This window comes from Moschus berezovskii, chromosome 1 (assembly GCF_049115385.1).
Source record: "Moschus berezovskii isolate FMDL1 chromosome 1, NW_MosBer_1.0, whole genome shotgun sequence".
NCBI classification, from domain to species: domain Eukaryota; kingdom Metazoa; phylum Chordata; class Mammalia; order Artiodactyla; family Moschidae; genus Moschus; species Moschus berezovskii.
The window spans coordinates 88793261-88806226 of record NC_142460.1 but is presented as its reverse complement, the minus strand read 5'-3'; the positions used below and the strand labels follow the sequence as shown (position 1 = coordinate 88806226).

The following is a 12966-nucleotide window of genomic DNA, read 5'->3' as shown; positions in this document are numbered from 1 at the left end:
ATCTTCCTGGAAGAGGGTGCAGGACCCTTAGCTGGGATGTTGGGGATGGGGAGCAGGGGTTGGAGAATCAGGGACTGGGTAGTGAGGAAGAAGGAGGGGACCTGGGATCATGGTAGCCCAGAAGCTGGGCACGCGTGACCCGGCTCCCCAACGCAGTGCGGCACCCTGCCGGAGGTGGGCCCCAACGAGAACCTGACGGAGCGCAGCCTGCAGGACGCACAGCGCCTGTTCCTGATGAGCGAGGCTGTGCAGCCGGTGACACCGGAGCCTTGCGTCACCCAAGACAGCGTGCGCTTCTCACACCTCGTGGTGGACCTTGTGCAGGCCAAGGATACGCTCTACCACGTGCTCTACATCGGCACGGGTGAGGCCGCCCCGCCCCGCCTGTGCTCCGGGTGGGAGCGGGTGGAGGGGTGGGCGACTGGGCTGCGAGGTTCCGGGGCCACCCTGAGGTTCAAGGCCACCCTGATCTGGCCCCTCCAGAATCGGGCACCATCCTGAAGGCACTGTCCACGACGAGCCGCAGCCTCCGCGGTTGCTACCTGGAGGAGCTGCACGTGCTGCCCCCGGGGCGCCGGGAGCCACTGCGCAGCCTGCGCATCGTCCACAGCGCCCGCGCGCTCTTCGTGGGGCTGAGCGACGGCGTGCTGCGCGTCCCGCTGGAGAGGTGCGCCGCCTACCGCAGCCAGGGGTGAGTGGGCGCCGCGCCACGGCGGGCGGGCTGGCGGGCCGGATTCCCAGCGCCGATCTCTGTCGATCTCACTGGGAACTGGTGATCCAACAGATAGAGCTTCGGAGTCAAGGTCCCCCTGGGGTGGCATCCTGGCGCAGTCACGGATTGTGTGCCTTTGGACGAGTCACTTAACTTCTCTGAGCCGTGGTTTCCTCCTTATAAATCTCTGCAGGGTTTTTGTGAAGGATGGTTGGGATAATGTGCCCAAACCACTTCCCTAGGGGAAGGATGTATTGAGCACAAGGTGGTGGCTGCTGTTATCCCTGTTGTCAAGCCCATAGTGAATGCCTGGCGGCCATCTCCAGCCGGTTTACTCTCAGTCCCTTCAGTTCAGAGAGGGACCTTTATCTTTTAAACCACAGTGCTTACTACCCAGATGTGAGGGCAGATGGGAGGCTATGCTCCCCAAGCTGGCTTCTCTAACTTCCCCACTTAGAAGAAGCAGAGAGATCTGGCGTGGGTAGGGTGGAGGTGAGGAGCCACGTGGAGACCCGACATCCCAGCTGCTTCTGCCATCAGTTCTCCAAACCTTAGCTTCTAGTGGATCCACAAATTTGACAACAATGAGACTGGCATTTAAGGGGGAAACAAAACCTGTCTCAAAGCCAAACGCAGATGTATCTCAGACTCCTATCCACCGGAGGCAACCCTGAGCTGCCCCCGCCTCCATTATGGAGATAATAAAAAATTGCCTGCAGCTGGTATAGACAAGGCCCCATCGGCTCCCGTGGCCTTTGCAACACAGGGACCTCCTGGCTGTGCCCATCTGTTCTCAAGATTTGGGAGACAAATGGCATGCCTGCTGCCAACGGTTGTTTTCCAGTCCTGGTGGAGGGTGCTAGGAACTGAGGATGGGCCTGGGGGGTTGGGGAGGAGGCTGGAAGGTCATGGGTTGATAGGGGTGGGGCTGGGGGTGGGCTGGGAGTGAAGGCAGTGGGCAAACACCCAAACTTCCCTCAGCCCTAATGCAGGGCTCCATCAGCAAAGCACCAAACGTGCTAAGCCCTCCCATGCTCAGAGTTCTTTGCGGGCTGTCAGCGTGAGAAGAGGGAGGCCAGATGAAACAGGCCTGGAAGACTCTCCTTTCTCTTAGGGCTCTGGCTGGGGAGAGAAGCCTTGATGTTAATCTGACTGACGTGTGGGCAGAGACTGGGGTATAATGCATGGGGCTTGAGTGGTGGAATTGGATACACCTGGGGCTCCACTGAAGAGTCAGCTATACCAGCTGTATGATCTTGAGCAAGTTACTGAACCTTTTGAACTTTCGCTTTCTCAGTGGGAAAATAGGGGGAAATTGTGATGAAGCGATTTAATTTTCCACTCTAGTACTTGCCTGGAGACTCCCATGTAAAGAGGAGTCTGACGAGATACAGTCCATTGGGTCGCAAAGATTTAGACATGACTAAAGCAACTAACACACACTGAGATAGATACCAGGGGGATAGGACTTGAATGCATGAATTTGGGGAGATATATTTTAGGCCATAACAGCTGAACAGATAATCTTCAGACATACAGTTTTCCCACCTCTAACATGTACAAAATAACAGCTCCAGGAGATACTGGAGAATCAGCTGGATAAAGTATGTCAGAGTGTACTGTTCAGAGTTCAAGCACCAAACACACCTTGATGATTATTCCTGCAGGTCAAGGACCCATTTTATGTCCATAGGGTAGAAAAGAGTCAGACACGACTGAAGTGACTTAACACGCATGCAATTTAATTTTGGCAAACAAACCGTAAGGATTGGGAATAATGCTCTTGAAGTGCCTAGTCCAGCAAGTGAGTCATCATTGTTAACTAGTGTCCTAGTTCCTTATTTTATCTCTGCGAATGCATTTAGGGGCCATCAGCCTTCTGGGCTCTCTGGAGTCTCAGGATCTGTGACATTGAATACAGACAGCACTGCTTGGCAATGAATCATGGTGTTTCCCTCATATCTTGTCTTCTTTAACTCTTGTGTCATTATTAAACTTTTCACATGTACCCTGTTCTTTAAGGGGATGTAAATCCTTGAAGGTAAACCCAGTGTCCCAGTATTTTCTATACTCCACCAGGGGGGCCACACCCTGCCCCAGGCACAAAGTGGCCTTCCACACATGACTGATCCTGAAGTTGATTGATTGTTTGGCCTTGAGAGGAGGTTGGTGCAGGAGAGGAGTGGGAGTGGAAAGTGGATTGAGGCCAGCTAGGAATGCCAAGGGAGGATTTTGACTTGAATTCTGTCTCTGGGGACACTGAAGTGGTCTTTGAGCAGGGGAGTAGAGTGATGGGCAGTGTGAATAGGTGTTTTACAAAGATCAAGCCGACAGTGGTGAGTAGCATTGTCACAGGGCAGATGGTTGGCCAGCGTGAGCTGCTGTGGCTCAGGGCCAGACATGATGTAATGGGGTCTGCAGTGGAATGAAAGGAAGGATGATGCCAGTTGCTTCCCCGTGCATGTGGTGCTACAGGCAGGGGACAGGGAGGTCACGGAGCATGGCTGGGTGGAACAGAAAGATAGAGGTCAATTCAGAATCTAATACTTTTGGCTTCCTGAGTTTGGGATAAGAGGTCTTGATGTGTACAGTAGAAACCCTGCTGTAATGCTGTAGGTGGATCTAAAATGTGAGGTCTCATTAATGCGAAGTTAACAGAATGAACAGAGTAAGCCCGTGCCACCAGCAGGCTGTGCACTCCAGGAGTCTGGGAGCCACCTGCCCATCACACTATATCAGAATGTGTGCTATAGTTTGTCACAGGGTTCTACTGTGTTCCACGATAGACATTTCTTTCCTTTTTCCTCATTTCTTCCAAAGCTGGCAAGAAGCTGAGGATAGGTAAGCAGAGGCCCCTTCAGGCTCCCTCCTCTGTCCAGTATCCAAGGGCTTGTCTCTAGACCCCTCTTTCACTCAGGCAAACTTCAGTCCCATGGGGCACGACCAGGACACTGAGTTGACCACAGAGAGACCAGGGCTCACAGGAGAAGGAGCAGAGGGAATGAATGCTGACTAGCTCTACAAAGCAGTGTTTTATGCCTGAAGAATTGCCCCCTTCCTCCTTCATGCTGCCCTGGAGTGAGGGGCCTGTCTTGCCAGCTTATCCCAAACTCCCTCCCTGGCAGAGGGTCTAGGCTCCCTCCACTGCCATCTTAAGTAATGACCACTTGCTCCCAAGCTCCACCGTGGACAGCTCCCATTGTGAAACTATGGCTGCACGGTGCTGGAATCGGCCTCCTTGTAAATTCCACCATCCATCTTTGTCCTGCTTCTGAGCCCATGGAATGAACCTGTTCCCTTTTGTAATGACTCCTTGAGACACTGCAGTAAAAAAGACATGGTGATATATTATTGGTCTGATGGCTAACTTTATGAAAGAAACGCTTAACTGCCACCCATTCCTGCCATCAGAGACACGCTTTAGCTCTCCTCTGCTTGGAGCTTTAATTTTCTTAAGGACATTCTCTGCTCTGGAAGCTTTGAAGTGGCCTTTGGTCAAAAGCAGCAAATGTGGACAAGCAAAGAGCTCAGGCACTGGTGCCAGGGGGAGTCTCGCAGGTCCCCTCAGGCAACCTGGGCCAGGGCAGGGCAGGTGTGTCCGTGGAGAACCTAGTCTCTTTCTTCTCAGGGAGCACTGAGTGCAGGAGAGGGTGAGGGATCCTGACTGAGGGGCTGCGGCCAGCATCTACTCTGTGTTTTCCTTTGCTCTTTATCCTGTCATGGATTAGAAATACAGGATACCTCATCTCTTGACTTGGGAACCCTGACAAAAGTGGCCCTGGAACAGCAATTCTAAAGGCTATTATTCATTATAATCACCTGGGGAGTATTTCAAAGACGCCAGTACCTGGGCTTACTCCAGTCCTGAAGGCCCAGAAATAGGAGGGTTTTTGTTTTGTTGGCTTCAGCTGTTTTAAAAAATCCCCAGGAGATTCTAATTTGTACTCAAAGACTGAGAACAACTGTTCTAGAACGGGTTAGGCCCTCGACCAAAGAAGTAGCATGAGGCAAACTGCATTCCTCCAGAATCTTCTGTTTTTGCCTTGTATAAATCAATTCCAATTTTCTACTCTTATCCATTCTCTCTTCTAGCATACGGTTGTTTTTGATGGATAGAATCATATGTATTATTATTAATCAGTAGTCATGGCTAGTTCTCTTTCTATTATTTAATCTGTGCTGCTTGTGGAGTACCATGTCAGTGCTTCTTGAGTTTGATACCCATTTCTGAGAGTTGAGGCAGTTACACTCAGGAATGGGCTTTACTGAGTTCTGATTGACGGAATCTGCTCACAGCAAATTTGGCCCAAATGTCAGCGGGTAAGCAGAACCTCAAAAGCACCGGTTGCTGGGACTACTTTTGCACATGTATTGTATGTAGTCCCATGACGTCTAGTTTGACTCATTTGCTGGTGAAACACCCCCAGACCAAACCGCTGATCCTAAATGAAAACATGAGCACCTGTACATTGTATAATTTATACAAATTGTCCTTGAGAGAACAAAGTGGAAACATAGCAACATAGCAACAGATGAGCATTCTGGATTTCCAGGTGGGCCATGGTGTGCTTACTGGCAATCAGCGAGGCTGTCACTCACTGAAACCCCAGGCATTGTCTCACTTGTATGAGGTCATAAGTTGCTGGAGAAAGAGACAGCACTGTCTTTGATCTCCTCTGGCAAGGAGGGGAGCCCCACCCTCTTCTTTATAAAGTCTTCTTATAACTTCTTTTCCCTCTGGAGCCTGATATGGCCTACTGAACTCACTGAAAATAAAAAACTCCCCTGACAGGCGATTTTCCCCGAAGCTTCAAGAGAAAAGGAAGATTCTATCCTAGAGACACGAAAAGGGGCAGCCCCTTGATTCCTTTGTGTATCCCTTCAGTGCTAGGCAGCCTTGGCTGCTTTGGCCAACGGAAAATCCCTCTGCAGACTCAGGTCGTGGCGTGGGCTCCCCTACCCTCTTTGTCATGCAGTACCTCCTTCACCCCAAGCCTCTTCTGCTTTCTAACCTCCACTGTCAGTGCGCTCCTAGATTGTCCGCAGCAGGCCCACTGCTGTGGAGCAGCCAGGCCTTGTCAGAGGGAGTGGAAGTTGGGGAAAGAAAGGCAGAAGGTACCCAGGGTATCCTCTGAGATTGGCGGTGGGCTCCCTGAGCGTTGCAGGGAACTGCCTTCAGGCTTCAAAAGCTGAGATTGTGTTTACTTAGCAATGGATAGCACATCCTGATTCCCTAATTCCCATACTCTTTTTTCCCCTCCTTGAAGTCTTATTGGTAGAGATACAATTTTTTGTTGTTAAAAACTATAGAGGGTACAATGACTAAGTCAGAAGGAGAAAGGAAAGAGAGGAGCCTAGGATATGAGAAGTGGGGGCTTTGAGGCGTGCATCGGTGTGTGAACCGTTCCTCTCCTGGCTTACTGCAGATCAACCAGATCGGCCTGCCTGGGAAGGGGGACCTGGGATGTGACCCCTGCCCCATCTCAGTTTGAGCTTATTCTTATGATGTTAATGCATTGGACTCTGGGCCCTGCCACTGAGCAGCACAAACATGTGGATATCCAGGTGACCCTAGATTATGTCCCCTGCATCTATGCTTTAAGGCATGGGCCCATGTTTACTTGGTGTGTGAAGTCAGATACAGCCTCCAGCTGGGAGGCAGACGTGTAAGGGGAAGAGTGTGGTGGTGGTGGTGGTGGTAGGGGGTGTCTAGATTCTAACCCCAGCTCGAACATGTAAAATCTGTGTGATCTTCGGGAAATACCTCTTCCCTTCTCTGTAATTGTTTCTTCCTTTGTTTAACAAAAAGGTTGTATTATGGATGCCCACGATTCCCAACCTGGCTCCCACTAGAATCATCCACAAGCTTTTAAACCCTCAACCACCCCCCCAGAGATTCTTTGTCTGGGATGGGCCCAAATATCAGCACTTTTCAAAAAGCTCCTTTAGCGATTCTGATGTGAGGCCAGGGTTGAGAACCACTGATTCAGATCATCTGTAAGGTCCTTTCCATCACTATAATCATAGCGTCTGGCAGGGAGGTACTGCCTCTTTGGGTTTCTGCTCACCATATCCTCGCCTGTGGCCCTAGATGTGTAGTGTGGAACCCCAGACTCAGGCAAGTACTCAGACTCAGTAGTTTCTTGGTTAAGTGTGCGGGCTCTGGAGGGTAAGAGTGTGAGTCCAGAGTTAGCTCTGGTTTTCCTCCATATAACATGGGGATAATAACAGTACCTTCCTCACTGAGTTGTCACATTGAGTTAATTCACACTTGTAAAGCGCTTAAAATGATGCCTGGCACACAGTAAGTAGTCAAGGAACTTGGTTACTATTGTGGAAGACACCTGGATGAGAGGGGTGTCCAGAGAGAAGTGGCCAGGCATAGTCTTGGGATGCAGATGAGGGTGGGAGTCCAGTGGGCTTGAGGCTCCGGACCTCTGTCTGGCAGGGCCTGCCTGGGGGCACGGGACCCGTACTGCGGCTGGGATGGAAAGCAGCAACGTTGCAGCACTCTCGAGGACAGCTCCAACATGAGCCTCTGGACCCAGAACATCACAGCATGTCCTGTGAGCACCCTTTTGTAGCCCCTACCAGGGACCTCTTCCCCTGAATTCAGGCCATCTCTCCATCAGTGTCCCCACAGCCCTAGGACCTTGTGTCTTCCCTGCCCCTGCCTTGGGTGACAGGGTCCTGCTCCTGATGTGTGTCCACAGGTGCGAAATGTAACTCGGGATGGGGGCTTCGGCCCATGGTCACCATGGCAACCATGTGAGCACTTGGATGGGGACAACTCAGGCTCTTGCTTGTGTCGGTCCCGAGCCTGTGACTCCCCTCGACCCCGCTGTGGGGGCCTTGACTGCCTGGGGCCAGCCATTCACATTGCCAACTGTTCCAGGTATGTGAGGATACAGGGCTTGCCTGCGGTGGCCTTGGAATGGAGTAAGGGAATAGAGCAAATGGGGCATCATCGCAGCCAGGTGTTTGCACTAAGGGACAGAAAATACTTCAGGGCTGTGTAGGAGACTGGACCGGTGGCTAAGGTCTGAGGCAGGAAACGAGCACTGGGAGGGTTTCCATGCCAGTGGAAAAAGTGTCTGCCTGGTGGTGCTTTTCATACAAAGAGGAGATCTGGATAGGCATGGGAGTCACTACTAGACAATCTATAGCCTCAATAAGCCTTGCAGTCCCCAACTGTAAGGACAGCATGGGATGGTGGTAGCCACCTAATCACTCTGAGCTTCTCTAAATGGGGGTTACGGTGCCCTTCCTGAAGGTTGTTGGGAGGGTTAAATGAGACTCTCCCTCTCAACATATATATATATATATATATATATATGAGAGAGCTGCCTACTACCTACTATACACTGCCTACTACCTGGGGACTCCCTAAAGTGGTTAAAATAAATAATCCATAATTCCAGACACTCTTAAAATAATTTTATATCCATTTGTTAACTTGACCATCATAACACCCTCATGGAGTAGGATACAATCAGTATCATTACTTTAAAGATAAGAGTATGATGAAACACAGAAGATTTCAATAAATTGCCTAGCCTTAAAAAGCCCCTTAGTTGTAGAACCAAAATTTGTAAGGTCTGCCAGCCAACAAGGCTGAAACAAAGGTTCCAGATGGGAAAGGATTTCTCTAGAGAAGATGTCCTTTGTCCCTGCAAATAGAGGCCAAGTCCTATCTCTGTGCTCTAACCATGAGTACAGCCTGGTGTATAGAAGAAGGCTTTCAATCTATGTTCTAGGCGTGAATAAATGAATGCAGGAGTACGTCATTCCTGAGATGGTTTGGTTAGGAGCTATTGTATTTCCCGTGAATGGCACTTCCTGACAACAATACAGAACCCATCTAAGCAGATGTCATTAGATCGGGGAAGCTAGGACTCAGAGGGTCATCGTCTCTGTCCCTCTGGCCCCGCCAGGAACGGGGCATGGACACCGTGGTCGTCCTGGGCCCTGTGCAGCACCTCCTGTGGGATCGGATTCCAGGTCCGCCAGCGAAGCTGCAGCAACCCTGCGCCGCGCCACGGGGGCCGCATCTGCGTGGGCAAGAGCCGGGAGGAGCGGTGAGCTAGGGTGTGGCCAGCCCCGAGGTCCCCGACTTCCCGGGCCCCTCAGAAGGTGGTCTGGATTCTCCGGGTGATCCAATGGACCCTCGTTTTCCCAATTTTCCCGTCTCACAATCCCAGTGACCTCTCATAGGAAAAGGAGTAATGACTCCTCCCGTTCTGCCCCTCAGGTTCTGTAACGAAAACACGCCTTGCCCGGTGCCCATCTTCTGGGCATCCTGGGGCTCCTGGAGCAAGTGCAGCAGCAACTGTGGGGGCGGCGTGCAGTCGCGCCGCCGGACCTGTGAGAACGGCAACTCCTGCCCGGGCTGCGGCGTGGTGAGGGTCCGGCCGAGGCGGGGCGGGCGCGGGAGGCTTGGACCCGCAGCCCAGGGTAGGGCAGACGGGGCGGGGTCGGAGCGCAGGGGCAGGCCGGGGTCTGCACGGCTGCGAAACAGCGCCGGATCTCACCCCGAAGGAGTTCAAGACGTGCAACCCCGAGGCCTGCCCCGAAGTGCGGCGCAACACGCCGTGGACGCCGTGGCTGCCGGTGAACGTGACCCTGGGCGGGGCGCGGCAGGAGCAGCGCTTCCGCTTCACCTGCCGCGCGCCGCTGCCCGACCCCCACGGGCTGCAGTTTGGCCGGAGGAGGATGGAAACCCGAACCTGCCCGGCGGACGGCTCGGGAGCCTGCGACACTGACGGTGCAGCCCCAGGGCGATGGGGGCGGGAAGCGGGGAGGTGGAGTGAGAGCTGGGGGAGCGTGGGCGGGGAAGGATTGCGGTTTGGGAGAAGGCTTAGGTGGCGCTAGTGGTAAAGAACCTGCCTGCCTATCCAGGAGACGAGAGATGCTGGTTCGATCCCTGGGTTGGGAAGATTCCCTGGAGGAGGGCATGGCAGCCTACTCCAGTATTCTTGCCTGGAGAATCCCATGGACAGCCTGATGGGCTACAGTGCATGAGGTCGAAAAAGAATCGGACACGACTGAAGCGACTTAACTTTGTGGCTAAAGCCAGCCCCCTCTATTCCTCCAGCCCTGGTGGAGGATCTTCTGCGCAGCGGGGCCGCCTCCCCGCTCACGGTGAGCGGGGGCTGGGCCACCTGGGGCCCATGGTCCTCCTGCTCCCGGGACTGTGAGCTGGGTTTCCGCATCCGCAAGAGAACATGCACGAACCCCGAGCCCCGCAACGGGGGCCTGCCCTGCGTGGGTGATGCCGCCGAGTATCAGGACTGCAACCCGCACGCTTGTCCAGGTAACCCTCCACCAAGGAATCCTGCCCAGGGAACCCCTCGCCCAGGGAACCCTGCTCTGGGAGACTCCCAGGCCTACTCAGGCCTCAGCTCAAGCGTGGAGACCACTCCTCCCCGCCCACTCTGCACACGGGGCCCCAGAGCAATTTCTTTGGCCCTGAAAATGGACACAGCAATGACTCCCAGGGACCCTCTGTGCTGCTGTTTTCTCTTCCCTAATGGGTTAGCCAGAGAAGGTGCTTAATTTGACATGGAGTTGGTTTTGGGGGTCTTCTCTGCAGCCTGCATTTCCCCTGCCTCCCCTGAGGGAAGGGGGCGCTCCCTCACAATGGGCTGTAGGGGTGGGGTGGCGGGGCAGAGTGACCTGGGATGGGGAAAAGACTGTCTTGGGCCCTGCCTGCACCCGCGGCCCCTCTTCACACACCCCATGCCTTGCAGTGCGGGGTGCCTGGTCTTGCTGGACCGCTTGGTCCCCGTGCTCAGCCTCCTGCGGTGGCGGCCACTACCAACGAACCCGTTCCTGTACCAGCCCCGCGCCTTCCCCCGGCGAGGACATTTGTCTCGGGCTGCACACGGAGGAGGCGCTGTGTGCCACGCAGGCCTGCCCAGGTACTGAGTGCGTCTGGCAGGATCTGGGGAGCCACTGTGGAGCCTGCCCATCCCCACTATGAGATCTGAGGGGTTAACTTCATCCCAACCCACAGAAGGCTGGTCACCGTGGTCTGAGTGGAGTGCATGCACTGAGGACGGAGTGCAGAGCCGCAGCAGGCGCTGTGAGGAGCTGGTCCCTGGGCCCAGCGCTTGTGCTGGAAACAGCAGCCAGAGCCGCACCTGCCCTTACAGCGAGATTCCTGGTGGGTCTTCTAGCCGGCACCTGCACACCCTGCCTCTCTGCTCTGAGGCCCCAACTTCCTTCCCCTTCTGAACTATTCTGGGGGGTGCAGGATGAAACGCCAGACTGGGACGTTCACACACTTTGTCCCTTCTCATCTAGTGGATGGGCCAACCCTTCTTAGAGGTGAGGTTCGGGTGGAGACAAAGGGGAGTGAAAGTCACTAGTCCCAGTCCCACAGGTTACTGCTGACCCAGGGGTCCTTCAAGAGAGACATACTGAGCCCTGAGAGGGACCCATCTCCTCCCCTACCTGCCTCTGACACCCACTCTGCTTGTCTTCGTGCAGTGATCCTGCCTGCCTCCAGTGTGGATGAGGCCACCAGCTGTGGAGGTAAAAGGAAGCTGTCCCAGCTCACAACGCTGCATTTCTACCCCCACCACCCCTACAAGGAGGAGGCCCACCTACTCCAAAATCTGGAGTCTACTTCTTGCTCTGGACACGCAGACCTTGTTGAGGTCCTGCACTGCTTTATACCATATGTAGGGGAGTCCAGGCAATTCTGCCCTTGTCCCCCAACTAAGAAGTGGTTGTCTAATCTGTATTCAGGAGGAGTCACGCAACTCCACACCACTGGCTGCCTCCTCTGACCCAAGCCACAGGTGGTCCTGTGAGACAGGTCCCTGGTGATAGACCACTCAGCCTGCTTGTTTCTGATAGCTCTGACCTCAAAGCCCTTTATGTCTCAGAGCCTCCTCTTGGGAGGCAGTTGGTGGGGGTCTTCACAGTGGCCCTTTCCTTACTTCTGGCCTCCTGCTCTCCCAGGGTTCAGTCTCATCCACCTGGTGGCCACAGGCATCTCCTGCTTCCTGGGCTCTGGGCTGCTGACCTTGGTGGTGTACCTGTCCTGCCAGCATTGCCAGCACCAGTCCCAGGAGTCCACGCTCGTCCATCCTGCCACCCCCAACCACCTGCACTACAAGGGTGGGGGCACCCCCAAGAATGAGAAGTACACACCCATGGAATTCAAGGTGGGAGCCCTCCTGAAGAAGCAGGGGCTGGGTGAAGGGTTCAGGGGTCCTGGCCCTAAGCTGGGCATCGCTGGGATGGGCTCTCAGAGGGGGCAGTGGCTTTGTAAACAGAACACTGTGTCAACAGCCAGAATGTTCTCTCATCGATGGGCTTCTGACTTCCTTGCCCTGGCCTGTTCCCTTGCCCTATCTCTCCTTTTCACCCTTTCCGCTCTGGTTCCTTCCTTCTCCCACAGACCCTGAACAAGAATAACCTGATCCCTGATGACAGAGCCAACTTCTACCCATTGCAGCAGACGAACGTGTACACGACCACCTACTACCCAAGCCCCCTGAACAAACACAGCTTCCGGCCCGAGGCTTCACCCGGACAACGGTGCTTCCCCAACAGCTGATATCACTGTCCTGGGGACTTGGGCTCCTTGCCTTCCAAGGGCACAGAGCAGGTGGAGATGGGACGGTGGAGCAAGTTTGGTTTTCTCCCTTTGCAGTAGGCCAGGAACTTGCTGCCTTGCCTTGCGGGGGTCCCATCCGGCTTCAGAGAGCTCTGGCTGGCAGTGACCATGGGGGAGAGGGCTGGCTTCAGGCTGGCACGTGGCTGCAGTTCTGGCTCAGCCCAGGTCTCTCATGGCCTGCTTGCAACCCGCCATCATGCTGATCTCCCCTGCCATGTCTGGGCTGTGGACCTGCTAGGCGTGTGAGGGAATTGGAGAGTGAGACATCAGGAAGGCAGGCTCTTAGGTTTGGGCTGGAAATGATGGCCTGTGTGGCTCTCATGGGCTGAGTGTGCCCTTCTCTGGCTGGCCCCAGGAAGGGCCTGGGCCACATCCTGATTATCTTGGAAAGAAACTAATCTGATGGCCCTAATAGTTCTGGATTCTCTGCCCAGGGCTGGGCCATCGTGGTGCTGCCCCAGTGTGACATGGGGACCAAGGCTGGCCCAGGTTGTCCACCTTCTCCTAGCAGTCTGAACATGGCCCAGGGACATCCCTCTGGTCAGAGGCAGTGAGGACTGGGGGCTGGAGGCTGATCTTTGCTGAGAAGTCCTTTAATCTGGGCTGGCGCATCCCTCAGCCTTTC

At 54.2% G+C, this 12966-nt stretch overlaps 1 protein-coding gene across 1 annotated transcript in view; it reads left to right on the top strand.

The window, feature by feature from the left end:
* SEMA5B (semaphorin 5B) overlaps window positions 1-12606 on the top strand; it is a 126384-nt gene extending 113778 nt beyond the window's left edge. Inside the window, exons 10-22 of the mRNA XM_055395200.2 lie at window positions 157-364; window positions 484-691; window positions 7161-7278; window positions 7426-7607; window positions 8647-8790; window positions 8964-9111; window positions 9251-9476; window positions 9807-10025; window positions 10462-10632; window positions 10728-10877; window positions 11204-11248; window positions 11681-11886; window positions 12123-12606. Of these exons, the coding sequence (XP_055251175.1) occupies window positions 157-364; window positions 484-691; window positions 7161-7278; window positions 7426-7607; window positions 8647-8790; window positions 8964-9111; window positions 9251-9476; window positions 9807-10025; window positions 10462-10632; window positions 10728-10877; window positions 11204-11248; window positions 11681-11886; window positions 12123-12281 (2184 nt within the window). The 3' untranslated portion in view covers window positions 12282-12606. The remainder of the gene's footprint in view (window positions 1-156; window positions 365-483; window positions 692-7160; window positions 7279-7425; window positions 7608-8646; window positions 8791-8963; window positions 9112-9250; window positions 9477-9806; window positions 10026-10461; window positions 10633-10727; window positions 10878-11203; window positions 11249-11680; window positions 11887-12122) is intronic.
* The last annotated feature ends 360 nt before the right edge of the window (window positions 12607-12966 follow it).